At 31.7% G+C, this 27,467-nt stretch overlaps 3 protein-coding genes and 2 long non-coding RNA genes across 6 annotated transcripts; 3 read left to right on the top strand and 2 right to left on the bottom strand.

The window, feature by feature from the left end:
• The first annotated feature begins 1,529 nt into the window (after nt 1–1,529).
• Nucleotides 1,530–4,149, top strand: LOC145107808 (uncharacterized). The gene is made up of 5 exons (XM_079044761.1): nt 1,530–1,872; nt 2,164–2,415; nt 2,513–2,686; nt 2,761–3,160; nt 3,405–4,149. Exons 1-5 carry the CDS (start codon nt 1,801–1,803, stop codon nt 3,917–3,919), a joined length of 1,413 nt encoding a protein of 470 aa, XP_078900887.1. The 5' UTR covers nt 1,530–1,800; the 3' UTR covers nt 3,920–4,149.
• Nucleotides 4,150–4,194: 45 nt separating this feature from the next.
• LOC145107809 (protein HEADING DATE REPRESSOR 1-like) lies at nt 4,195–6,229 on the bottom strand. 2 transcript variants are annotated; one of them, XM_079044763.1, is made up of 3 exons: nt 5,756–6,229; nt 4,870–5,236; nt 4,195–4,492 (listed from the first exon to the last, which is right to left on the bottom strand). In XM_079044763.1, the coding sequence occupies exons 2-3, from the start codon at nt 5,230–5,232 to the stop codon at nt 4,286–4,288; spliced, it is 570 nt and encodes a 189-aa protein (XP_078900889.1). In that variant the 5' UTR covers nt 5,233–5,236; nt 5,756–6,229; the 3' UTR covers nt 4,195–4,285. The 2 variants fall into 2 exon arrangements, with proteins under 2 accessions (XP_078900889.1, XP_078900888.1); XM_079044762.1 differs by having other exon boundaries at nt 4,870–5,222; nt 5,756–6,225.
• Nucleotides 6,230–7,411: 1,182 nt separating this feature from the next.
• On the bottom strand, nt 7,412–9,651 carry LOC145168647 (phosphatidylinositol-glycan biosynthesis class F-like protein). The gene is made up of 9 exons (XM_079087405.1): nt 9,477–9,651; nt 9,146–9,388; nt 8,632–8,697; nt 8,497–8,539; nt 8,364–8,418; nt 8,229–8,277; nt 8,065–8,132; nt 7,865–7,973; nt 7,412–7,755 (listed from the first exon to the last, which is right to left on the bottom strand). The coding sequence occupies exons 2-9, from the start codon at nt 9,329–9,331 to the stop codon at nt 7,642–7,644; spliced, it is 690 nt and encodes a 229-aa protein (XP_078943531.1). The 5' UTR covers nt 9,332–9,388; nt 9,477–9,651; the 3' UTR covers nt 7,412–7,641.
• Nucleotides 9,652–16,885: 7,234 nt separating this feature from the next.
• Nucleotides 16,886–18,627, top strand: LOC145168648 (uncharacterized). Its single transcript, XR_013741982.1, has 3 exons — nt 16,886–17,041; nt 17,452–17,578; nt 18,489–18,627. It is a non-coding gene; the product is annotated as an uncharacterized LOC145168648 (long non-coding RNA).
• Nucleotides 18,628–24,275: 5,648 nt separating this feature from the next.
• On the top strand, nt 24,276–26,018 carry LOC145168649 (uncharacterized). The gene is made up of 3 exons (XR_013741983.1): nt 24,276–24,431; nt 24,843–24,969; nt 25,880–26,018. It is a non-coding gene; the product is annotated as an uncharacterized LOC145168649 (long non-coding RNA).
• Nucleotides 26,019–27,467: the final 1,449 nt, after the last annotated feature.

Here is a 27,467-nt window from a genome sequence, read left to right on the forward strand (position 1 = left end):
TCTGTCACTTTTTGATGATGAGACAAAATCAAAATTTGATACGAAATATACATCCGCATACCAACTACTTGGTTGAAAACAATGCATTAATTCATTTATAGATCGATTGAGAAGATGCAAAATAGTCTCGTCCGCATGACATAGAAACTCTATTCTTGCGATAACTCAACAATAAGTATTCTTAATTTATATAGAATATAGATTACAATATATCATATTGACACCAATATGTCTACGATTTTAAAAATTCAAACAATAAACATCATACAATCTTCTTTCTCTCTTAGATTTTCATAATGGTTACCAATGTCAACAATGGTTTCATAATTGTTTAAAAACGTATTTATGCAACTGGCAAAAAAAAAAAAAATTTCATCTGCAGATCATCTTCATTTTAACCGTGTTTTTGATACACACAGACCCAATAAAAGATTTTTCAACCAAATCTTTGATATGTGAATGTATTTCGTATTAAATTTGATTTAGTTCTATCATAAACAACTGACGATACATTTCATAATAATTTATTTTTACATTTCAATCGGCTTTTATATTTTATTAAATAGAAGTATAATTAAAAAATTGTATTTATTTATTATTATATATTAAAAATCACATAAGTTGTACCGGTTGTTTCAGCAAAAATAAATTATAATTTAATCTTAAAATGGATAAGACTTGAGGTTAAAAATTATTATGCATTGAAAAAAAATATATAATTTTAGCCTACTGACAAAAAGCCACCCTTAACATTTTGCTTAAAATTTAACCATCGAAATCTGCTATTGTTTATGATAACCTGCAAATTGAACTAAATTGTAAGTAATAACCGGTTCTGGTGGTTAATGGTCAGGATAGATTTTTTTTGTCAATAGCAACTTTTTTTTTTTTTTTTTTTTGTAAAATACTAAAAGTTTGGTTGGTTATGGTTTAAACATGTCATTTATAATCTCCCTATTCTAATAAAAAAATAGTTTTAATATTCTTTTGACATGTGTCATCATATTAGGCCTCCTAATTAATATATATATATATATATATATATATATATATATATATATATATATATATATATATTACCCTATTAGGTCTCCTAATTAATGAATGTAATTTGTCAACCTATTAATTCTTCATTTCAAATTTTAAATTTTAAATTTTCTCATTCTAATTATATTAAATTAATAACATTAAAATAAAAATAAAAATAAAATTAATACAAATTATAAGATGATATAATTTCACGTATTTATTTAAATTAACGATTATAATTTTATATAACTTAAAAAATATCTCTTAATTAATAATTTATTTAAAATAATTGATTAATAGTTTTGAGTCCTCACTATAAAAGTTTAATTAATTTTGTAACGGTGGTTCCATAAGTTATAAACTAGTAATTGATATAACAATAGTTATATATTACATTTTTCTTAAAACTAAAATTGTTAAAATTATCCATAAAATTTAAACAAACCTTTTTATCAATTATGTACTTTGGTCGTACGATAGTCGAGAGGTTAGGGTTAATTGCCGCTTTTACTCATGGCGTTGAAATGACCTAACACGCCACCACTTGACCAGATGTGCTATCGTTTGTAGAACCAAGCTTTTGTCACCGGGTCAACTCAACTCAGTTTCTGCCTATCATCATCAACAACATAGCGAAATAGGTTTCAGAAAGAGACAGAAAAACACAGTAATCGGTGTTGCCACAATTTGCAATTTTTAGGAAAACTCGACGTTTTTTTAATAATAATTAACACAGCTTTCTCGGAGTCGCCGTCGTAGCGGTGCGGACTAATGGCGTCGGTGAAGAGAGAGATTACAGAGGAATCTGACGACCAACACCATCTTCCCAACAAGCGATCTAAGGTGCTTTTTGCCTATTTACTTTACAGTTAACGAAAAATCGTGCAACGAGTTCGTAAAATCTATGAAGTTTCATTGTTAGTATAATCGTAAATCTGCTTGCGTTTGATATTTTTTTCTAAATCGCGATAGATCTAAAAGTTCTAGATATCGATCTAGAGTTGTTATTTTATAAATTAGAGAGTGATTAGAATAGAATGATCCAACTTTGAGCCCTAGATTCTCTGGATAAGGTGTTTTTGTTGAGGTGAATGAATCTCATCAGTGCTTTAATCATCTCTTTCGTATTGGCAGCATCATAATTTTGGAGTTGATGCCTTTCCTGTACCACAAATGCAAATCAATCTATTAGATGAACCAAGTCCATTAGGGTTACGCTTGAGGAAGAGCCCATCACTCTTGGATTTGATTCAGATGAGGCTCTCAGAAGGAAATTCCTTTTCCAGTTCTACAAAAGAACACAAAAACACTGCTGCTTCTGCTGCTACAGACAAGCTAAAAGCTTCAAACTTCCCTGCATCATTCCTCAAGATAGGTACCTGGGAGGTAAATAATGTCTTCATATCTATACATAACTTTCTTTTTTGATTTTTTTCTCCTTTCAAACACTTCTTTTGATAAATTCGTCATGAACTTCTTGTAGTATACATCCAAACACGAAGGAGACCTAGTAGCAAAATGTTACTTTGCAAAACATAAACTCGTATGGGAAGTTCTTGATGGTGGACTCAAGAACAAGATTGAAATTCAATGGTCTGACATCATGTCTCTAAAAGCAACATATCCAGACGATGGCCCTGGAACTCTAGACATAGTGGTAAAATGTCGTTTTTACCCCTTCATCTTATCTTAATTCTTACCCACCATTGATTTTCCTTTTCTTTTTTGCAGCTAGCTAGGCAACCTCTCTTCTACAGAGAGACAAATCCACAGCCTAGAAAGCACACGTTATGGCAGGCCACGTCAGACTTTACAGGTGGACAGGCTAGTTTATACAGGCGCCATTGTCTACAGTGTCCACAAGGGTTATTAGGCAAACACTATGAGAAGCTTATTCAGTGTGACCCTCGACTTAACTTTTTAAGTCAACAACCTGAGATACCATTAATATCCCCTTACTTTGAATCCAAAAGATCAGTTTTTGATGAGCCAAATGAATCTATTGGATATAATTTAAGTAATGAGGGACCCACCACAGTTGACTTACATGGAACAATGTCAACATCAGGAGGTCAATCTTCTTCTTCTAGACCTACAGAATTCATTCGGGAAACACCTTCACCCAGCTCAGGTAAACATTGCATATACACACAATACTGTGTTGTTTTGGGCATTTCATTGGTTTTTTCCACTTTATTTAAAAAAACAAAAAATTGTTTTTTTTCCTTAATTATGTTTGTTCGGTTTTGGGTTTTTTGCATTTTGCACACACCTAGCAAAATGATAATTGGATGAAAATGTGATGTGATGATGTCATTTTTTTTGTATTTAACCAAATTATTTATGTATTTTTGGTATTGGTTTTATATGAACAGTGTCAGCGAATGAAGAAGTGAAAAGAGGCGACTTCAAGAGGAATGAGATAAAAGTGGGAGGGGTAGAATCGTCAATGTCCATGAGTGATTTGGTGAGTCACATTGAAAACAAGATCATAAAACACAGAGTTCCAGGCGATCATCATCATAATCATCCGCTTTCTAATGAAGAAAAAGAAAGTCTAGTGATTCTTGAAGATATCAGTCGATGTTTATTCAACGATGCCCAAAATGGATCATTGGCTTCTGATGAGCAGTCAATAATGTCTAGAGTTAACTCTCTTTGTTGTCTTTTGCAAAAGGATCCTGAAATTGTGCAAGATTTAAGTCAGACTGATAAAATAGAAAAGAGTTGTGATGAAGGTGATGAGAATAATAATGGAGGTGGAGGTGGAGGTGGAGGTGGGATGCGTAGGAACGACTCTGTGGGTGAGTTGTTGCTGAATCTACCTCGGATAGCATCTCTACCAAGGTTCTTTTTCAACTTGGATGATTTTGGGAATCAAAGTAGATAAAGATAAAAAGAGTATATTATGGAGATTGAGGTAGCTTTTGTAAAGTGTTGGGAGTTATCTAAGCTTTTGATTATGATGTATATATATGTTTGTGTTCTACTGTTCTTCACTCTCTCCATGATGAAATATCTTTGGAATATTATTTTTGATGTAAAAATTGGTATTAATGGGTTGGAGATAAATCACTCCTTACTCCATTGGAGATGTATGATATATTTGCATTTATTTCAGTTATTCTGGATGATCTCATACTTTTATTACTTGATCACGACACGTATGCTTGTATTTGTATTATATTATATTAGACTCACAAACAATGCCAAATGAAATAATATCATCATAACAAAAAAAGAAAAGTAAACTAAACTAAGGATCTTGTGGGATTTCATCATCTTCCAAGTTCTCATGTTCTTGAAGCATATTCATAAGCATATCAACCTGATTCTGCAACATTGCATTTTGTCTCTCAACATCACTACGCTTGCTTCGTTCATCTAGCAACTGCAACTGAAGATGTTCAAGCACACGCGAATCCTCTTCTAACTGCTCGTTTAGCCCATCAATCTCTCTATCCTGCAATTAATCAATCCATCTTCATATTTCACTTGGATGAGACTAGACAAGACTAGTTTATACTGGATTGGATTGAACTCTACTAGATGAGATTGGACTAAACTAGACTATACTGTACTGAACTAAATGAGACTGGATTGGATGGGACTGGACCATACCGAACTAAATGGGCTAGGCTAGACTAGATTGGACTGGATCAGATAGAACAAGACCAAATTAGTCTGGTTTGTACAATTTTCTCGGGCTATTTTGTCCTATGACATCCATCTCATAGGATATTTATCGTATCACATTGTAGCAAAAAAAAATTGCAATTTTATCCTATTGACGTCACAAAATGCCCTACAATCTGTTTTGTCATGTCCTGTACTGCATACCTTTCTGTTCATTTCTTGTACGGCAATCCTGCGCATGCTTTCAACAACGTCAACGTTTACAAGCTTTCGTTTCTTCCCAATGAGCCATCCGCGAGGGTAACTGGCAGAGTCAAAGTCGGGTGGGGGAAGTAAAGATTCAGCTGAAGGTCTTCTGCCATTCAAATCCATTATTGGTTCAAGAGGTTCAAAGAGAGCCTTACGTTTCTCTGAAAGTATACTTGTTTCCTCCATTTTCTCATCAGTGGAATCATCGTTATTGTTATTGTTATTATTATCGTTATTGTTCTCGTTTGTTTTATCTTTATCTTCAGTTGAGTCTTTAATATTGTCCTTGTACAAATTCTTCATACTAGCTGCAACCATAAAGCTGCTAAATCAATAAGAAAAAAAAAACACGTAATTATATTTTAAAACATTATTTTTCCTATTCCAAATTGGCGTATTATAATATCAGCAATCAAAAGTCAAAATTTGTTGCCTGTTGGCCATCAAATCACATAAAATAATTGCGTATCTCCTTGTATAGTTGTATTCATCTATTAAAAGCAATATTTTGATCGTTTATTAAATGTTCATAATTGTATTAAGGAACTTATGAACAACTATAAGTTTTATTAACTTTCCTTTAAATAATTTTGACTTTTCGAAATGAAACTTTGACCTTAACGACTCCGGTTATCTCTTTCGTTTGATCAAAGTAACATTAAATTCATAACAATATATGCTTCAAAAATCATGAATGTCGAACTATTTCCAACATGAAAGAACACAGATCTACAGTTCTTAACAATTAAATCAGCAACAATTTATATCGTTGCACATGAAACTCATTAATCGTGAAATAATCACACAAACACAGAGGCTAATTAAAAAAAACGTTGATTACCTGCTCTCTTGCGAGATTTCCAGAAAACAGGCGTAGAAGTCACCGGAGAGAAGCCATTAACGAGAATACTCTGCACCTCCTTCTTACCTTCTTCCATTTCTCCGCTGTTTACAAACTCAGCAATCAATCAACTTCACCAATCTTCTTGTTGTTTATAACTTCAAAAAACTGAAATCACAGAATACGATACAAAGAGATAAAACTTGAAGGAAGGATAGAAAGAGAGAGATTCGCTTCGTTTTCTTCTGATATATTGTTTGTTGTTGTTCTTGTAAATAGTGTAGTTGTCGCTTAACGCAGAGGTTTATTTTAATGGTGCCGATAGGATCAATGGTGTGGAAATTGGACGGTTAGGATTTGGTGATTGTAGGGTCGACTGAGTCTCCACGGTGGATGAGGTTTGGTTTGTTGTCTCTTTTCGTCTGCTTTCATATTACTCTATCCTTCTATTCTGATTTCTGGGTCCTTTTCTTTCCCGCAACAAAGGATTACAAAATGTCAAATTTACTGAAATGCACAGGATTTTTTGCGATATTACGAAAAACCAGAAGGTAGTATTCAGTGGAGGCATGGTCAAAAAAGGAATACTGTCTGACAACACGCACTTTAATAGATCCTTTTTATTATTTTATCAAATATATTTAAATACAATATTTTTATTGGCAAATTTCGTGGACTTATATTCATTTAGATAAAGACTTTTGGGGTAGTTTACACGTTACGGTTAAAATTGTAAACCAGGTCTTATATGTTTTTTGAGATTTTTGAAAACCGCATACAACATTGCACTACAAAATTTTTAAATAATGTTTTGACATTAATTATTTATAGATTTTTTTGAATCTAAAATAGATGACTATATTTAGTAAAATAACGACAAGTCACTCTAAATAAATTTATTTTCTCTAAATGACCACGTATGTCAACTTTTTTATTCAATGTCCTTTATTCTTCTTTATAAAAATTATGTCAGCTTTTGCAACCAAAGGAGGTAAAAGCTTTGTTATGGTACCAACACATTTCAAATATTCGTCTCATAAAGTGTAACGGATGATGTTGCAAAAAAGTCGGAGGTTTTATCAAAATATTCTTGTTCAAACTCAACTTTATTTTCTTTAAGTCAAATCACATCAAGTTTTTAAATAAAATACAGTTAGTAAGAGCACAACAAATGAAACAAACAAACTATTAGCATTTCACAAAAAAATAAATAAAAAGATTTGACCATTGAAGGAAAATTTCAGAAAATTTGAATGCACTTGAAAACCCTAATCGCTGAAAATCGAAGGATGACTTTGGTGGTGTCTGATGGTGTCGGTGGTTACCAGCGAGAATAGCAGCTTTGGTGGTGGTTCCCGGCTAGATTGCCGGTGGTTTCCGTTGAGAGAGTGAAGAAAGAGAGATAAATGAAGTTTATGTGCGTTAAGAATAGGGGTGTGGGTTGGGTGGGGTTGTTAGGGGTAGGGTTAATTTATTATTATTATTTATAAAAAAAATCCAAAAAATAATTAAGTAAATAAAAGAAATAGAAAAAAGAAAATCTTAAGGGCAAATCCGCCTTTTTCAAGTGCATTCAAAATTTCGAAGAAAGAAATTTGCAAGACATTCTAAATTTTGGAAAAAATTGTAATCGAACTGCTCTTTTTGGGATACCAATTACCAAATGGACCAAATTTGCAATATACTCAAAGACATATCTTACAAGACACAAGTCATTGTCATAATCACAAACAAAAACTGATCTAGCACAAATTTCATTAGCAGGGCAAAATTTCATCCAAACAAATAATACACAAGAAATCTAGGAAATAATTCAACTTAAAAACAAACAATAAATCCATTTTACAAATCTAATTTTCTACTAGGTAGAGGAAAGACCTTCAAGTTTAATCTCCCTTTCTGTGTTGATGTGAAACACGAAAGACTGCAAAACAGATAGAACCCAACATTCCAACCAAGTACCCGAGAATAGCTCCATAAGTTACACAAATTGGCCATTCCTATTAAAAAAATAGGTGTTGTTAAAAAGATAAAATGACCATTTTACCCTTCACTTTGTTGCACAACATCAAATCATGTTCTTAAAATTGTAAAGTAAGAAAAAGTTACCTGCCATGTTCTTTCCCAATCAAGGGGCATAGGCCATGCCCCAAACCAAGCTCCAATTACTGCACCATGTGCAGGTAAACATATCATATAATCAATAATTCCAATTAGCCTGCAAATTAAAAAAAAATGCACATGTAAAAAATATAACATAAAAACGGAAATTGAACAACTTATATTATTATTAATCAATAATCATTTACTTTGTATGCACAAATGTATGTTGCCAATCAACCCATGAAGAACCATACACACATGCTGCAGGAACAAACTGCAAATAAAAATATACATGCAACTATGAATTGTGAACATTTTCATAATGTTTTTAAAACTAGAAAATAATTTTTTTTTATTGATTCACACTTACTGTAAATGCAGACATTAGAAGAGACCAGTTGAGGGTTCTTTGAAAGTAGCTGCATTTAGACAGAAAATTTTCTAACTTTAATGAAAAAATTAGTCTTCTTAAATTTTATAAAGTTTGACGGATTAAGTCGCCTACTGAGTTCCGATAGGTGCCCCTAAAGCAATAGCTCCAAGTGCATTGATGATTGCCCCTGAAAGTTTAAATTTGTTGTGTGTCCCAGTAAAAAAATTTAGAGTTTTATGCAAAAGATTTAAGGGTAAAGACTAACCAATTGGAAGCCCTAGTAAACCTCTAGCTACAGCCTTCAAGTACTGCAAATGTAAGACATAAAGTAAACCCTAGTTGATTGCATAGAATAGATTATATATATAATCGATTGTAGAAAAAAGAAATGATGAATTACCGAACTCTGATTCTTATCTTTCCGAAAGAGACTGTATATCAAAATCACAACTGGGACTTCAATCAGCTGCAATAACAGATTCAAATTCAGTTTTTGGAGTATGTTTTTGCTCAATTATTTAGGTACGAACGTGTTGATTGGAAATTTCTGAAACTTGTTCACATCTTATTGTTAGGGAAATCAGTGAATAATCTCTTCAATTACCAAAATCACATACGAGCAAATAGGTGATATCACACTGCACTAACTCTGTATACTTTTGGGAAATCATGGAATCTCTAATTCAGATACAACTCTTGGTTTTCTATAGATCTTAGTAGAGATAGAAAGGTAGGAAGATCAATTGATAGTAATAAATGGGCATCATCACTTATCATCCAGATTTTCATTCAAAAAGTATGGAATAGAATAAACCTTACATATTGATTAACAGGGAAACATTATTACAAATACTTTACTAAAAAACAGTTCTTAAATCACAAAATAGAACGATGAGTTTATAGAGTATTATTACCCATACTAAACGAAGAGTTTCGGCTGGATTATCGATCAAGTTGATGGAGTACACATTAATTGCTAGCCAAAATGATGAAGCTAACCCAATGCCGCAAATCAAATGCGATAATAGTAGTTTCGAAGGTGATAGGACGCCTCCGCTGGTGGAAACTTTAGTGTTGTGGCCTTTCTTCTTATCCTTCATCTCCACGTTAGCTTTATTGATGTAAGGTTGTTATCGGTGAGAAAACACGGCGAGAAGCTTCATGAATAAAGACAGATATTCATAAAAAAAAACGAATTGCAAAAATTAATCAGAAATTTCATGAATACTAGAAAGTAGAACTTACAGATATTAACAATCAGAGGCTCAAATACTCTCATAATCAGATTCTACACAGATTCTATTCTCGATTTCGTCTTAATTTCAAGAAAAAAAAAACTGGAAATCGAAAGTAAGAAGGGCAAGAATCGAGATTCACATTCACCGGTGCTATTTCAGTAAAAGAAACTGGAAATCGAAAAGAAGAAGGGTCATTGAGGATACCCGAACCGGCTTCGTTTTTAAGCCCCCGGCCCATATATGTCAAACGATATTATCAATGGACTATGGTCTAGAGATTATGGAGTATGAGCCCATAAAAAAAGGAGTAAACATTAATATATTTTATACTATCCTATTGATTTAAAAGAAATTGTCTAATTACTTTTTAGTCCCTGTAGTTTTTTGTTTAAAAAATTATAAATTTTGTTAATTTAGTTTTGATTTTTTTTAAAAAAAAAAATTAATAAGATTTTTCGTCTTTATAATTTACGATGAATTGATTACAGTTTTAATCTGTTTTAGTTTTTAATTTAGTAGAATATAATTTTGATGCATATAGCTTTTAATTCTAAAAGGAAATATTTTATTTACATTTTTGGTCTTTATAATTGTTAATTTAGAAAATTATGTTTTTGGTCCTTGTAATTTTCAATTCTAAAATTATATCAGTAAAGAATGATTGAATTATAGTTTTAGTATGGGAGGTTTGCATTGTTATGCGCTTTAAGTGGATGTTTTGAAATTTTACATCGTCACCGTCAACCTTCTTATGTTATAATATGACCATTTTAACCTCATTTCTGTCTTTATTTATTAATATAAATTATTTATTATTTGTTTTAATAAATAGTTCATCTATGTCTTTATTTTTTAATTATTTTGCGTGTGTATATCAAATATATAAATTACGTAAGTAATTTCAGATATCAATATTTTGTACTACTCAGCTGAAAGTACAAAATTAATAACCCTACCACAAGGCACATACCATCACTACTTGTATTATTATTTTGTTGATTTACACTAATTTTATTCTAGAAAAAAATCTATTTTTATAAATTATTTTAAAAATAAAAAATCATGTGTCATATTTGACATTAATCAAATACGTAGTTTTAATAATTAGAAAGACCATACAAAAATGTTTAATTTTATTTTGTAAGGTGTTGAATTTCATTTTTAAGGCAATGGTTTAAGTCTTGTTTGAAACATAAATAATGAATTTAAAAAATAGTTTAGAAGTAGAATATATTTGTCATTCCAAATTAAAAAAAGAAAAAGAATAGTTAGTCAAATATAACAAAGATTTAAATTTTAAATATGACTACAGGTGCGAAAAGAAAATAAATATTGAGATGATGGGTAGCTCACTAACATGTAACTAGCACATTAGAATATTAAGTGATTAAAGGAAATCTCACAAAAAAAAAAAAAGACTTTTCACTTCAATGGTATTAATTTTCACAAAGACTTATTCAAATAGTAATAACATATAAATTAATTTTCTATAAATTAGAGCAAGATACAGAAAAACAAAATTCAGAAAAACACAAGAAATCTTATTTACCTATCAAAATCATTTAAATAGTTATGGCTCTGGAATCAATAATTATGATAATGTAGTGTTTTTTTATAAAACTTGTTGAACAGTACTCTTTTTAAAGATCATAACGTAAGAAGCTTTGTTGCTTGATAGTTTCGATCGATTATTCATATATTTGGTTTGTTATTTGGAATAAAAGATTTAGTATTAGGAGTTCATGGTGTTTAAACCCTATATTATCTATTCCTTTGTAAATATTTGGTTTGTCATTTGGAATAAAAGATTTAGTATTAGGAGTTCATGGTGTTTAAACCCTATATTATCTATTCCTTTGTAAATATTTGGTTTGTCATTTGGAATAAAAGATTTAGTATTAGGAGTTCATGGTGTTTAAACCCTATATTATCTATTCCTTTGTAAGTTTTTATTAGCTTTTTGCTAACTTTCTAATAAAAAATCAGTTGTTCGAAAAAAATCAGTTAATTACTTTTATTATTAGTATTAAAACCATTTTATTAGTAACGTGTCTAGATTTTTGGTCTAGTTGGTATAACCAATTTAATATCGGGTGATGTGTGTTATTCTTTTACTTACAAAAAAGGTATGTTTTTATATACAAAAAAAAACATATTTATACATAAAAACATTTTTAATAAAAAATATCAAAAAGTCAAAAACACGGTAAAAGTTATATTTTGCCTCAATTCCTTGATTTTTTTATTAATCATTATCAACAATTCAACATGCATTAAGTAAGTACTTTTTAATAATTTGTTATGTATTATTTTAAGTACGAATGAATCGAAGTTGATTTGGTGTGTCTTTCTTTAATATTAATGACTGAATTAATTAAATATGAATTAGTTAAACTTATATCATTAATACTTAATTTAAAGGTTAAATATTATATAGTACATATTAAACTTAGCGAAAAGAAAAAGTATAGGTCCAAATTGCCAAACATAACCAAACTTGTTTGGCCCGCTCGGGCAAACGGAAAACCTGTGGTTTGAGAATTGAGATTATTACATATAAAGTTTAAAGGCTTGGCTGAGAGTTTTTATATCAAACCAATCAAACCAAACCACAATCACCTCTAATACAGTGAAATAAAATATCTTTTAGAATTTCTTTTTCTGTGTTGATTTTCATTCAATTAACTAAGATGACAAAAAATACTATATCTGAGAGGACCCGATACCTGAACCCAATTTTATTGAGGAATTCCCGAGTTAACCGGGCACGAAGACAAGAATTGAAACTCCCCGAAATAAAAACCGGGGACGGAGACAGGAATGAGGATATCCTTTGTCCCTGTATATAATAGATAAACATAATATATATTATATTGTGATATTAAGTATTTTTTTTTTTTTTTTTTTTTTTTTTTTTTTAACGGCAAACTAACTAATCTGCTCCTAAATACCCACCTATGTCTCCACCGAGACTTGAACCCCTGACCTCTCATATGAGATGATCACTCCATACCGCTAGACCATTAATCCTCTCATATGATATTAAGGTTATTAAATCATTCTTTATGTACATAAGATTGTAAATACTTATTCTAATTCTGAAATCTTTCCTACATTGAAAGTACATGATAACAAGGAATAAAAGCACAATAACTATCGTAATTACTGTTTTGCATATGGGGTAAAACTTCTACATTATTTTACTTGATTGGTACATGAAACATATATTTGTGTGGTATTTGTTTCGACTTAAACTTATATTTATTAAATTTGTATATAATATTGTTTCATAATTTTAATACATTAACCATCTTTTATTATGTATGCTAATAATGTGTTTCTTTGTGCAAAGGTTTATACAGGTTTCTACCAAATTTCAGTTAAATGTAGGTTCTTTTATATATACTATAAAAAATATGACAACTATTAAAATAACATGTGGTTTATAAACTTTGGATATTTAATGTGTGTAATGGTAGTGACGTTACTGTAATACGTTCTACATATGTACAAGTAGATTACTACAATTTAAGTATGAGAAGACACGACTAAAGATGCTAAAAATTTAATATCATGGTTGTTATTAGTATTAGGGATAATGACTTAGGAGGATAATAACGTTTTCTGTTTGTCCATTTTAGGTCCCTAACGTATTTTTTTGTGCGTATTACACCATTAAGGTTATTATAACAATTTACAAATAGTCCTTTAACAGGAAGAAACCGGTAAAAGAGATTATTTCTAAACGGTTATAACAACCTTAATGGTGTAATACACACAAAAAATACGTTAGTGACCTAATATGGACAAACGGGAAACGTTATTACCCTCCTAAGTTATTATCCCCGTATGAAACTATAAACCCCTATAGTAAATTTTTACTTTTTAATGATATGACGCTTCTTATGGGTAGTATGCCTACTAGGTGGAACCGTTTTGTCCCTATTAAAATTAACATTTTTTTATGGTGTGTGCTTTTGGATCGTATTCCGGTAAGAGCTAAACTGGTGGAAAGGGGGGTGATGATAGATTCCTTATTGTGTCCTGTGTGTCATAATTCTCAAGAAAGTGTGAAGCATTTGTTGCTGTAGTTTTCGGTTGCTGATCAGGTTTGAAGTCGGGTTGGGCATTGGCTTCATTTGGACCTTCCTGTGTTTTCATCTATCCGTGATGTGGTGGATTGGGTGGATTCTAGACCGACGGTTCATATGGAACGCCCGATTGTTGAGTCGGTGTTCATGGTGTTCATGATGACGTGGTTACAAATTCCAATCCAATCCAATCCAAACATTTCTACTTTTTATTCTTTTTAATTTCAACAACTTTATATGAAATACACATATAAAAATAAATACTAAAAATCTTAAAAATATATATTCAAAATAATAAATACTAAAAATCTTAGGAGGGTAATAACGTTTCCTGTTTGTCCATTTTAGGTCCCGACGTATTTTTTGTGCGTATTACACCATTAAGGTTATTCTAACCGTTTACAAATAGTCCTTTTAATAGGAAGAAACCAGTAAAGAGATTATTTCTAAACGGTTATAACAACCTTAATGGTGTAATACACACAAAAAATACGTTAGGGACCTAATATGGATAAACGAAAAACGTTATTACCCTCCTAAGTCATATTATCCCTTAGTATTATTTAGTTGATTGTAGTTTGTAATTATGTCTTTGTACTACATAAAAGAATATAACTTCACAACGGAAAAAAAATCTCCAATTTTCTGATTATTTGATGGGGATCCCCATTCCCCACTTGAGACGCAGATGGAGACCCATGGTACTTTCTGGCTTTGTTGTCTATCTCTAGATGTAAACGTTTTTAATACATGATATATTACGAACATTTGTTTTCAATCCTAAGTTAAATTGGATGGGTTGGGCTTCAATGTTTAATTTTTTTTAATAAACAAATTAAAATGTTATAAATGTTTCAATATATTTTAGACTATTTCAAAGTGTTTCATCCTTTTCTTAACTACTTTTTTAATTAAGGAATCGATATCTAAATCTTGTGGATGGCCGGTGGCATTCTGGATGGTGATCTGGCCATGTGATGGTGGTGATTTGGGTGTCATCTTTGACTAAAATGGCGGTGGTTTAGCTGATGGTGATGACTTTGGCCATAAGTGGTCTGTCTCTTGAATGATGCTGCTTTTGACGTGATTGTGCAAGACTTAAGTGAGGCAAACATTAAGCTTAATTTGATGTTTCTTTCATTCTTCTTGAAAATATAATTCTTTTCTTATATAATGGGCAATAAATTTAAAAAGAATCTAAAAGCATTGGATATTGACAACATATTATAACATCATTTTGGTGCCACCTTACATGTCATATCACTCTCGTGATGTTATAACACCGATTGAAAAAATGGTCATCACAAGAACATGTTATAAAACCCACTAATTTCCATGTCATCATTTTTTCTCGAGTTTTTTTTAATTAAAACAAATATATTTTTATAAAAGATAATATTTAAATATAATATAATATTTAAAAACCTAAAAAAACATAACATTTAAACTACACATAACATCCAAATTAAAAAGAAGAAAAAAAGAAAAAAAAAAACATTACAAAACGAAAAAAACAGGTAATTTATTTTTCCTAAACAACGCTATTCATCATTGTTATCGTCGAAGATATAATCCGTCAAGTCTTCTCGAAGTTGTCTCTATTTATTTGCATCCTGAATGTCAACCACTTTGTGTAAATATTATGTTGTTCCTGGTTGACATTGATTGTGTCTGGGCTCCGCAATATATATATATATATATATATATATATATATATATATATATATATATATATATCTTACTATATTATTATACAAACCTTACTATTTCTATAACTATAAATAGATTTAAGACGTCCAATGTTTTAAGCTGAATGTACAATAATCAATGCATTATCCGATCAACAAGTTGAATCTTGAGATAGCTCTTATCACCAAATTAGGATTGTGTTGAATAGGTCTCTAGCTCTTATCTCTTTTGACGTAGCCATTTTAATCCCCAACAGAGTCAATGTTGAATCCTGATATCTCGCCTGATATCCGTCGATTTTCGCCTGATATGTACCACCTATTCTCTTTGCCCCATACGCCATCCCCAAAAAACCTCACACGACACTCTCTAAAAAATAGAACATGTTGATGTTGAGTTCTTGCTTTTGTGAAACATCGCAGCAAGCCATGCTTCCTTCCCCTCCATCCATCTTCTCTATAAGAACATCTGTCATCTACTACTCATTGCGAATTAAACAAATATTTTTTATTCCTAGAGTCACCATAACTCACAAAAACCCTAAATTAGTCGTCTTTATCTACAAACCCTAAATCATGTTGCGCCGATCCTCCTCTCAAACCGTCCCTCCGATCATCACAATTTCAAATACAAACTCCTCCACACCGTACACACCAACATATCCAGTTACGACCTTTCGTACAATTGCATCTTTCAGGAAGAAGACGAAGTCGGGATACGAGGCGTCACCATTACCGAAGACCTTTTCAAAATCGCATCCAATGTCATCAGATCGAACGTAACTACGCTCGATAAGTGAATCCTTCCGTTATCAGAAAAACTAAGGTACCTAACAAACAACATCGCAAGAAATCTCCGGTCAACGACGAATATCCAACCTTACGTACCAAATTACAGCAAATCAGCGGGAAGCCTATACTAGACGAACTACAAAAAACTTTAGGTAAGTTTTTCCAATCTTTTTTCTATTTGACCTAATTCTCACATCATCTCGACCAATCTTTTATGATTCATCTCTCTCCTTCATGTTTTGATTCCGATTTTTGGTTACAGGAATTTTACTGGTTCACAAGGAGTGGTCTCAGTGGGGAGGCTGTAATGAGTTATGATTTTTAGTGGTGTAGGATAGTGGTTGGTGGTGATTAAGATGGGCTGTGATGGTGGCAGTATAAGGTGGTTTTGGTGGTGGGTATCATGTCTTGCAAGCCGTCTGCAAGCTATATCTATTCCCTTTGTGGCTGTGATATACCCAAAAATGATTTGGTGCCCAAACTGCTTCATTCTTGATTATTATTTGCAAAATTATTACTTGCAGTTTTCATTCATGAGGATTTTAAATTTTACAGGGTCAAAGACACAAGGGACAGAGCTCGATACTAAAGTGAGTGAGACTCTTATTTCTTGCATTTTTCATAGTTACTTTCATGCCTTTGTGGTTATGCCATTTCACTTTGAATTAATTCTTATTGAGAATGATTAATGGTGCAGTGTTGGTGGAGATGATGAAGTGCATATAGATGTCTTATGTCATTACATTCAAGCTAATGTTGATGTATGACCAATTGTTTAGATCATTATGCATTAGCATTGCCACTTCTATTCTTCACTACAGGGGTAAGAAGGTCATTTATGTGAGCAAATTTTTTCAGGGTGAAGGAAAGCAAAAACATCTTAAGTTTCTGAAGTTACACAAATACATCTTACAAAAATTATCCTTTTGATGCAACAGTGAAGGAGAAATGATGGGTAGAATTCAAAGCCAAAGGAGATGATGATCCGACCTCAATTCCAAGTAAGTCAAAACTCTTTAAGTTTCTAAAGTTATGATTGCTGAAAGGGATAATTACCATGAGTTATGTCTGATTACCTGTAATGATCTTATTTTGAATTGTGTTTTCATATCTCAATCCATTCATCGTCCACCACCATCTCTCTATTTACCTTCGTCCCCATCGTTTGCCACCGTCCCCACCATCATCGGTCTTTTAGGGTTCGTTCTCTACACCGTCTCGATCTCCTCCAATGGCCTCGACTCTCGAAAAAATTTAAGCCCTAGATTCTTCAACACTTGCTGCCTTTAATGCCTCACCACTCTAGAAACCCTCGAAATCGATCAAACAACTTTAAAATTTGAATTTTTGTGGGCTTTATTGGATTTTTTAATCTATTGTTGCTTAAATTGCATTGTATTTTGTTTTGCAGATGAAATTAAATGTGTTGTTTCTTAAACTACTTTAGTTTTTTGTTCACTTGAGGTTGTGATGAAGAGAAACTCACCATTTCTGAATCTAGATCTAGATCTGGATGAAGATCTTCATATGCACAAACGGTAAATTTCCTCAACTTTTATGCCATCAACGTGAACTTTGTTTAGGGACTATATCTATACTCTATTTTCAACTTGATTATGTCTCATTTTTTGTTAGTAAGTATAAGTGTAGAAGTATATATTGGTGGAAGATCGACAAAAAGGCAATCACTAACAAATGAAAAATATACTGATAATGAAAAGGAATTGTAGACAGAATGTTGAACTTCCTATACTTCTCATAGTTTAGAAGTATATGTTGGTGGAATATATTTGGATGTGGCCGGAGAGGATCTGAAACAGTTCTATGAATTCAACAGAAATCACATAGGTAGCCTTCACCCCTCTCTCATTGTGCTTAATCTATAAATTAATGTTAAATAATCTATTATTACAAGTCTGAATAAAGAGAGATAAAAACGGATACGTGAATAAAGGCTTTGCTTTTGTGAACTTTAAGACCACAAATATGTCCTCTGCTTCCACCAAGAAGATAAACAGTAATGAGTCGATGGTATTGGTTTAATTATAATTTTTTTTATAATCGATATTAAGTTGATGCTTCATTTGATGGGTTAAAAATTAGAACAGCTTTTCATGAGAATGATAATATTCATTGTGTGTATATGTGGCTTTGTGTATCTGGTTGTATGTGTATGTGTGTGTGTGTTTTATTTGCTACCTTTTATGCCTTTTTTGTTATAGTAAAGACAAGAAAGAGCAATGTTCTTTTGTTTCTTTGGTTCTTATGGAATTAATTATATTGAAAGTACAAAGATTTAAAATGAAGGTATATTGTTATAAATTTGACCTTGTCTTATTACATTCATGTGTGAATCAATTTAATGGATTTTCCACTTTTTTTTTCTGGACCGGGTAAATGAGGAGTATTTTTTTCATGTTCATTAATCATTTTATATTGTTTTTGCAGGTTTACTATGATTCCCACCTGATGTTCATGCTTGAAAGAAAAGTTGATCATAAGCGATTTTAAATATCTTTGTCAGTACATTGCTAATATCGGTTTTCACATCAAGTGAAAATTTGTTATAAAGTGTTTTTTTGTCAAATGTTTATAAGTTTCATCTTAAATAAAATGATTGTTTTTGCATAAAACCAAGTTTTATATATATATATATATATATATATATATATATATATATATATATATATATATATAATGTCGTTTTTGCATCACTTGATATTTACTGAACTTTATAACATCTTAAATTCAAGTAAATGCCACTTTTTATAAAATGTTTTTTGTCAGTACTTTATAAAATCTCAGTCTTTATAAATATTGATTACCAAGTTATTTCATAAGCCCACAAATCTTTAATTTTAAAGTATGTTCCCTATAATAGAAATGGAAATGAAATAAATGTAGGTTATTTGTCATTCACTTATTTCGTGGTTGGTGCTAAAAGACTAAACTATTGGCTTTGTTTGGTATTCAAAGAATTTAGATACAATCCAATTATTATAATTGGTGCATTGTAGTCGGAACTAGGAAGCCCACTTGGTGTTTAACCTTCTTTTTCATTTTATTAGGTTACATCCCCTGTAGGCTGTTTGTAACTTTGTATGTATATGAGTAGTTTTGAATTGTGATTTATTTATTTAGCCTTCATGTAGAAGATTTAGACATTTGCTTTGGTTTTATTTCTTTCATTGTTTCCTTCGTGATTTAAGTATTTGTTTAATTGTATGTTGCAAATTGTATTATTTTTCATTGCTATTACTATTTGGAACTTAAAAGGTGGTTCTTTTTATATACTTACTGTTAAAAAAAAGATATGGCTAATTTGAACTGAACAACCTAAAATACACATTTTAAGGACTTAATGTTTTAAAAGGAAACTTGAAGGAAATAACAATCTATTTTATCCTTCTTATCTATAATAGCAAGCTACTTTATTGAATGAATTTTCTCTTTTGATTAAAATGACATCATAGTTGATATAATTAATAACTGAAATCTATCAAATTTTAGAAAGTATTTATTTTATTTTATTTTAGGAAGTAATTTATATTATAGTAACATAAGTGCTATCTTAATTCTTAAGTTCTGCTTTTTTTACTTTTGTACATTACAAAAGTATTCATTCGTGTTTTGACGTTGTATTGGAAACAAATTATAGCTACATATAAGAATTAATAACAACCCATAATAAAAGTATTATAGTTGTAAACAATTACCTAGAATTTTATATTTCAGAGAAAATCATAAATAAATAAAAAATAATTCACATATCATATGATTTAAAATTATACATATGGAAGTAGTAATTATCTTCATCAATTCATCCAAGTAGGGGTGAGCGTTTGGATCAGATCAACTCATCCAAGTAGGGGTGAGCATTTGGACCGGACCATAACCGATGCTAGAACCGTTTTAGAAGGTATGTAAGGATCGTGGATACTACCAACTGTGGCAAATTAATGCCTATTTTTCCGGTTCTTGGACCGGTACAACATTCATTGTGTAAAGGCACCCGATTGATATGTAAAAGTTTTCAGCACAATGTCATTGATGCTGAATTAGCTGTTGGTAAACATGTTGGAAAGAGGGTATTTTTTTCCAAGGATTCATTTATGTCCGTCTGAAGATGACATCTTCTCATTCCAGCTGAAGAGAAAACAATTTTCAATTCGATTATGTTTTGTGATGACAATCAGTCAAGCTCGATGACACACAATTCCAAATGTAGATAATTATCTTCTAAAATCGATTTTTCTCACATGGAAAGAGCCAACAATAACTACTAGAATCACCATCGAGCATCATCACCGCCACATTCGCACCCGGCGCTTGGCGTAGGTAAACGGCTAGTATATATATATATATATATAGGTTTAGGTTCTATGGAAAACAAAAAGCCCTAAAAAAACCCTAAAAATCATAAAAATGCATAAAAAATACTTAGAGATCAAAAAACTTTTTTTTGAATTTTTCTTTTTAAAAATCACACATTTTATTACAAATTCGTTGAATTTTTTTTTTTTGAAAAAAATCAATTTAAAAAAAATAGATTTTTTATTTTATTTTTGCAGCGAATTGTTAAAAAAATGTGCGATTTTTTCATATATAAAATAAAAAAAAAGTTTTGTGACCTCTAAGTATTTTTTTTATACATTTTTATGATTTTTAAGGTTTTTTTAGTGTTTTTTTTGTTTTCCGTATAACCCTTTCCTATATATATATATATATATATATATATATATATATATATATATATATATATATATATATATATATATATCTCGAACGACAAAGATATTATAAAGCTAGCAAGAAGCTACACAAAAACTAACAAAAATTACATGCAAGAGATAGCGAGGGTTAGATTTTGTAACCAGGAAACCCAATTCAAGTTTAGACTACGACACTTAAAATTAGCCCAAAGAAAAGACTGAGTAACAATCTGGTCAAACATCAAACTCTTTTTTGGAATTCCTCTACCAAAAATACAGTCATTACGAAACCGCCAAATATGCTACCATAAAGTAAGAAAGGAGGCTTCCAATAACTCTTTATAAACCTTAAGACATCCTAAGATAGAAAAACCAAATAAACCAATCTCACATAAAGGTCAAAGTAGCCATCGCAATATTTCACCATCTACCCAAAAGAAGCAGTAAATCACCGGCCATGGGGCACCAAAAAAAAGATGGTTTACCGATTCCAACTCCTGATCGCAGACTGGACACATAATAGAAGACAAATCAACTAGAAAAATTTGCCCTAGTAGGGAGCTTATCTAAGTGCAACCGCCAACCAAAAACATTAATTTTTATAGGAACAAGAGAACACCATCTAGTCGCAATATCTGAACAAATCAAAATTTTCTTATCAATCGCCAACCGAGCAAAGCTTACCCCAAAAGAACCTGAACCATTAACGACCAACACCATCTATCAGGAATAGGGGAAAGAACCATCGTGTTTAGCAAAGCAGATAACTCCTCCCACCGAACACTTTCAACACCTCATCTAGGCGTGCGAAGAAACGAACCAGATCTATTAGTCTACATAAGTTTTTGGGCCACCGAAACCTGCTTATCTAACTCCAAAGCATAAAGCCTATGAAATTTAGTCTTCAAAGGCATGTCAGTAATCCATATATCATCCCAAAAGCTCGTATCTGAACCATCACCGATTTTCTTTTTACAAAAAGAAAAAAGGTTAATACCTTTAGAATGTAAATTATATAACGCCTTTATAATTGAAACCCAAACTGAGCTGCGAGGATTCCTTTGAGTGATATTACCAATCAAACCATGAACACCATGAATAGCCTTAACAATTTTAACCCATAGAGCAGTGGGAGAAGAAAGAAAACGCCAAACCCATTTGAAAATAAGAGCACGATTCAAAGCAAAAAGGCTGATCACCCCAAGACCACCATGAACCTTCTACACCATCACCTTCTTCCAACTCACCCAAGTCATTTTATTTTCTTCTAAATCAGCTCCCAAAAAGAAAGAATTCCTCATAGATTCAAAGCTTTTAAGCACACCTTGCGGAGCCTTAAAAAGAGACATAAAATAAGTGGGAAGAGCACCCAAGAATGATTTTAACAAACTCAATCTACCACCCACTGAAAGAGTTTTAACTTTCCAATTTGACAGATTACAAGTAACTTTATGAATAACATCACTCCAAGCTTCCACCTGAGACATATTTTTTCCCACAGGAAGACCAAAATAAGTAAACAGGAACTTACTAGCCACATTCCTAATTGAAGTTTCCATATCATCCACCGCTGATTGATTGACACCAATACCCATAATTTGACTTTTATGAATATTAATTTTGGGACCTGAGATTAGGTAAAAACAATGAAGCAATCTAACGATGGTCACAACATTTTCTTGAGACCACTAGCTAAAGAAGATAACATCGTCCGCGTAAAGTAGGTGAGACAAATGAACCCGATCATCACTTCCCACAAGAAGACCTGTAAACAATCCTATGTCAGTAACTTTTTGGAAAGAAATATGTAAACTTTCCATGATGAGGATAAATACAAAAGGAGAGAGGGGGTCTCCTTGGTGCAAACCACGATGAAACTGGAATTCATCTGTTGGGGCACCATTAACTAAAACCGATCCCATAGACGAGGAATAAATGCCACAGATCCACATTCTCCATTTATCTCCAAAGCCGAAACCACCTAAAATATCATCAAGATAATCCCAACTGTTAGTATACGTATTTATTTATTATGTTGTATTTTATATAAGCCCATGTTTGTATAGCCCATTGGAAATCCTTGTAATTGTATTTTAAAAAATGTTCTCATCACTCCAAACATCATTAAAAATCTTATTTATGTTCGTCGTTTTACTAATGACAATTCTTATAGTATTGAGTTTGATCCTTTCGGTTTCTCTGTGAAGGATCTCTAGACCAAGCAAACATTCCTACGACGTGATAGCAAAGGCGATCTTTACCCAGCCACTGGCTTGACTCATCAAGCTTTGCTTTCCATCAGTCCCACCATTTGGCATCAACGTCTTGGATATCCAGGTCGTCCAACTTTTAAACATTTAGTTTCTAGCAATTACTTCCATGTAAAAACTCTAAAAGTTTGGATTTATGTCATGCTTGTTTTTAACACCCCGATATTTAGGTACTTTCAAATTCATCCTTATGGTTTTAATTTATGTCATTTTGGTCCCCGTAATAGAAGGAAGTAGTCATGAGAAGCCCTAATGAAAAAATCATAATTTAGAAGGAATGGGAGTACGCCATGCGTACGTGTGTACGCTTAGCGTACTAGGGAGCGCTCTAGTATGCGGGGCTTATGTCTATGTATGCGGGGCGTACTCATCAGACATTGAAACCCTAACTTTTAGGGTTGAGCCCTATATAATCTCCCTTATAACCTCATTTCCCTCACCCTTTCAGCCTCCACCCTATTTGAGTCGATTTTGCAAGCCCTAGCCCTTGTGTGTGTTGAGCTTAAGTGTATGTGTATTTTATTAGTGTTGAAGAAAGAAGAAAGGATTCTTTGAGAAGCTTTGGTGTGGGATTAAAGCTTATAGATCTGAGATCTTCATCTCTTTGGGAAGCTACAGAAGGTATAAAGTCTTGAACTTTACTTGTATTCCTTAGAGATCTAGCCATATGGAGTTTTACTGGTTCACAAGGAGTGGTCTCAGTGGGGAGGCTGTAATGAGTTATGATTTTTAGTGGTGTAGGATAGTGGTTGGTGGTGATTAAGATGGGCTGTGATGGTGGCAGTATAAGGTGGTTTTGGTGGTGGGTATCATGTCTTGCAAGCCGTCTGCAAGCTATATCTATTCCCTTTGTGGCTGTGATATACCCAAAAATGATTTGGTGCCCAAACTGCTTCATTCTTGATTATTATTTGCAAAATTATTACTTGCAGTTTTCATTCATGAGGATTTTAAATTTTACAGGGTCAAAGACACAAGGGACAGAGCTCGATACTAAAGTGAGTGAGACTCTTATTTCTTGCATTTTTCATAGTTACTTTCATGCCTTTGTGGTTATGCCATTTCACTTTGAATTAATTCTTATTGAGAATGATTAATGGTGCAGTGTTGGTGGAGATGATGAAGTGCATATAGATGTCTTATGTCATTACATTCAAGCTAATGTTGATGTATGACCAATTGTTTAGATCATTATGCATTAGCATTGCCACTTCTATTCTTCACTACAGGGGTAAGAAGGTCATTTATGTGAGCAAATTTTTTCAGGGTGAAGGAAAGCAAAAACATCTTAAGTTTCTGAAGTTACACAAATACATCTTACAAAAATTATCCTTTTGATGCAACAGTGAAGGAGAAATGATGGGTAGAATTCAAAGCCAAAGGAGATGATGATCCGACCTCAATTCCAAGTAAGTCAAAACTCTTTAAGTTTCTAAAGTTATGATTGCTGAAAGGGATAATTACCATGAGTTATGTCTGATTACCTGTAATGATCTTATTTTGAATTGTGTTTTCATATCTCAATCCATTCATCGTCCACCACCATCTCTCTATTTACCTTCGTCCCCATCGTTTGCCACCGTCCCCACCATCATCGGTCTTTTAGGGTTCGTTCTCTACACCGTCTCGATCTCCTCCAATGGCCTCGACTCTCGAAAAAAATTTAAGCCTTAGATTCTTCAACACTTGCTGCCTTTAATGCCTCACCACTCTAGAAACCCTCGAAATCGATCAAACAACTTTAAAATTTGAATTTTTGTGGGCTTTATTGGATTTTTTAATCTATTGTTGCTTAAATTGCATTGTATTTTGTTTTGCAGATGAAATTAAATGTGTTGTTTCTTAAACTACTTTAGTTTTTTGTTCACTTGAGGTTGTGATGAAGAGAAACTCACCATTTCTGAATCTAGATCTAGATCTGGATGAAGATCTTCATATGCACAAACGGTAAATTTCCTCAACTTTTATGCCATCAACGTGAACTTTGTTTAGGGACTATATCTATACTCTATTTTCAACTTGATTATGTCTCATTTTTTGTTAGTAAGTATAAGTGTAGAAGTATATATTGGTGGAAGATCGACAAAAAGGCAATCACTAACAAATGAAAAATATACTGATAATGAAAAGGAATTGTAGACAGAATGTTGAACTTCCTATACTTCTCATGGTTTAGAAGTATATGTTGGTGGAATATATTTGGATGTGGCCGGAGAGGATCTGAAACAGTTCTATGAATTCAACAGAAATCACATAGGTAGCCTTCACCCCTCTCTCATTGTGCTTAATCTATAAATTAATGTTAAATAATCTATTATTACAAGTCTGAATAAAGAGAGATAAAAACGGATACGTGAATAAAGGCTTTGCTTTTGTGAACTTTAAGACCACAAATATGTCCTCTGCTTCCACCAAGAAGATAAACAGTAATGAGTCGATGGTATTGGTTTAATTATAGTTTTTTTTATAATCGATATTAAGTTGATGCTTCATTTGATGGGTTAAAAATTAGAACAGCTTTTCATGAGAATGATAATATTCATTGTGTGTATATGTGGCTTTGTGTATCTGGTTGTATGTGTATGTGTGTGTGTGTTTTATTTGCTACCTTTTATGCCTTTTTTGTTATAGTAAAGACAAGAAAGAGCAATGTTCTTTTGTTTCTTTGGTTCTTATGGAATTAATTATATTGAAAGTACAAAGATTTAAAATGAAGGTATATTGTTATAAATTTGACCTTGTCTTATTACATTCATGTGTGAATCAATTTAATGGATTTTCCACTTTTTTTTTCTGGACCGGGTAAATGAGGAGTATTTTTTTCATGTTCATTAATCATTTTATATTGTTTTTGCAGGTTTACTATGATTCCCACCTGATGTTCATGCTTGAAAGAAAAGTTGATCATAAGCGATTTTAAATATCTTTGTCAGTACATTGCTAATATCGGTTTTCACATCAAGTGAAAATTTGTTATAAAGTGTTTTTTTGTCAAATGTTTATAAGTTTCATCTTAAATAAAATGATTGTTTTTGCATAAAACCAAGTTTTATATATATATATATATATATATATATATATATATATATATATATATATATATATATATAATGTCGTTTTTGCATCACTTGATATTTACTGAACTTTATAACATCTTAAATTCAAGTAAATGCCACTTTTTATAAAATGTTTTTTGTCAGTACTTTATAAAATCTCAGTCTTTATAAATATTGATTACCAAGTTATTTCATAAGCCCACAAATCTTTAATTTTAAAGTATGTTCCCTATAATAGAAATGGAAATGAAATAAATGTAGGTTATTTGTCATTCACTTATTTCGTGGTTGGTGCTAAAAGACTAAACTATTGGCTTTGTTTGGTATTCAAAGAATTTAGATACAATCCAATTATTATAATTGGTGCATTGTAGTCGGAACTAGGAAGCCCACTTGGTGTTTAACCTTCTTTTTCATTTTATTGGGTTACATCCCCTGTAGGCTGTTTGTAACTTTGTATGTATATGAGTAGTTTTGAATTGTGATTTATTTATTTAGCCTTCATGTAGAAGATTTAGACATTTGCTTTGGTTTTATTTCTTTCATTGTTTCCTTCGTGATTTAAGTATTTGTTTAATTGTATGTTGCAAATTGTATTATTTTTCATTGCTATTACTATTTGGAACTTAAAAGGTGGTTCTTTTTATATACTTACTGTTAAAAAAAAGATATGGCTAATTTGAACTGAACAACCTAAAATACACATTTTAAGGACTTAATGTTTTAAAAGGAAACTTGAAGGAAATAACAATCTATTTTATCCTTCTTATCTATAATAGCAAGCTACTTTATTGAATGAATTTTCTCTTTTGATTAAAATGACATCATAGTTGATATAATTAATAACTGAAATCTATCAAATTTTAGAAAGTATTTATTTTATTTTATTTTAGGAAGTAATTTATATTATAGTAACATAAGTGCTATCTTAATTCTTAAGTTCTGCTTTTTTTACTTTTGTACATTACAAAAGTATTCATTCGTGTTTTGACGTTGTATTGGAAACAAATTATAGCTACATATAAGAATTAATAACAACCCATAATAAAAGTATTATAGTTGTAAACAATTACCTAGAATTTTATATTTCAGAGAAAATCATAAATAAATAAAAAATAATTCACATATCATATGATTTAAAATTATACATATGGAAGTAGTAATTATCTTCATCAATTCATCCAAGTAGGGGTGAGCGTTTGGATCAGATCAACTCATCCAAGTAGGGGTGAGCATTTGGACCGGACCATAACCGATGCTAGAACCGTTTTAGAAGGTATGTAAGGATCGTGGATACTACCAACTGTGGCAAATTAATGCCTATTTTTCCGGTTCTTGGACCGGTACAACATTCATTGTGTAAAGGCACCCGATTGATATGTAAAAGTT

The sequence above is a fragment of the Lactuca virosa genome, chromosome 4 (genome assembly GCF_052849685.1).
Source record: "Lactuca virosa cultivar CGN04683 chromosome 4, Lactuca_virosa_CGN04683_v6, whole genome shotgun sequence".
NCBI lineage: Eukaryota > Viridiplantae > Streptophyta > Magnoliopsida > Asterales > Asteraceae > Lactuca > Lactuca virosa.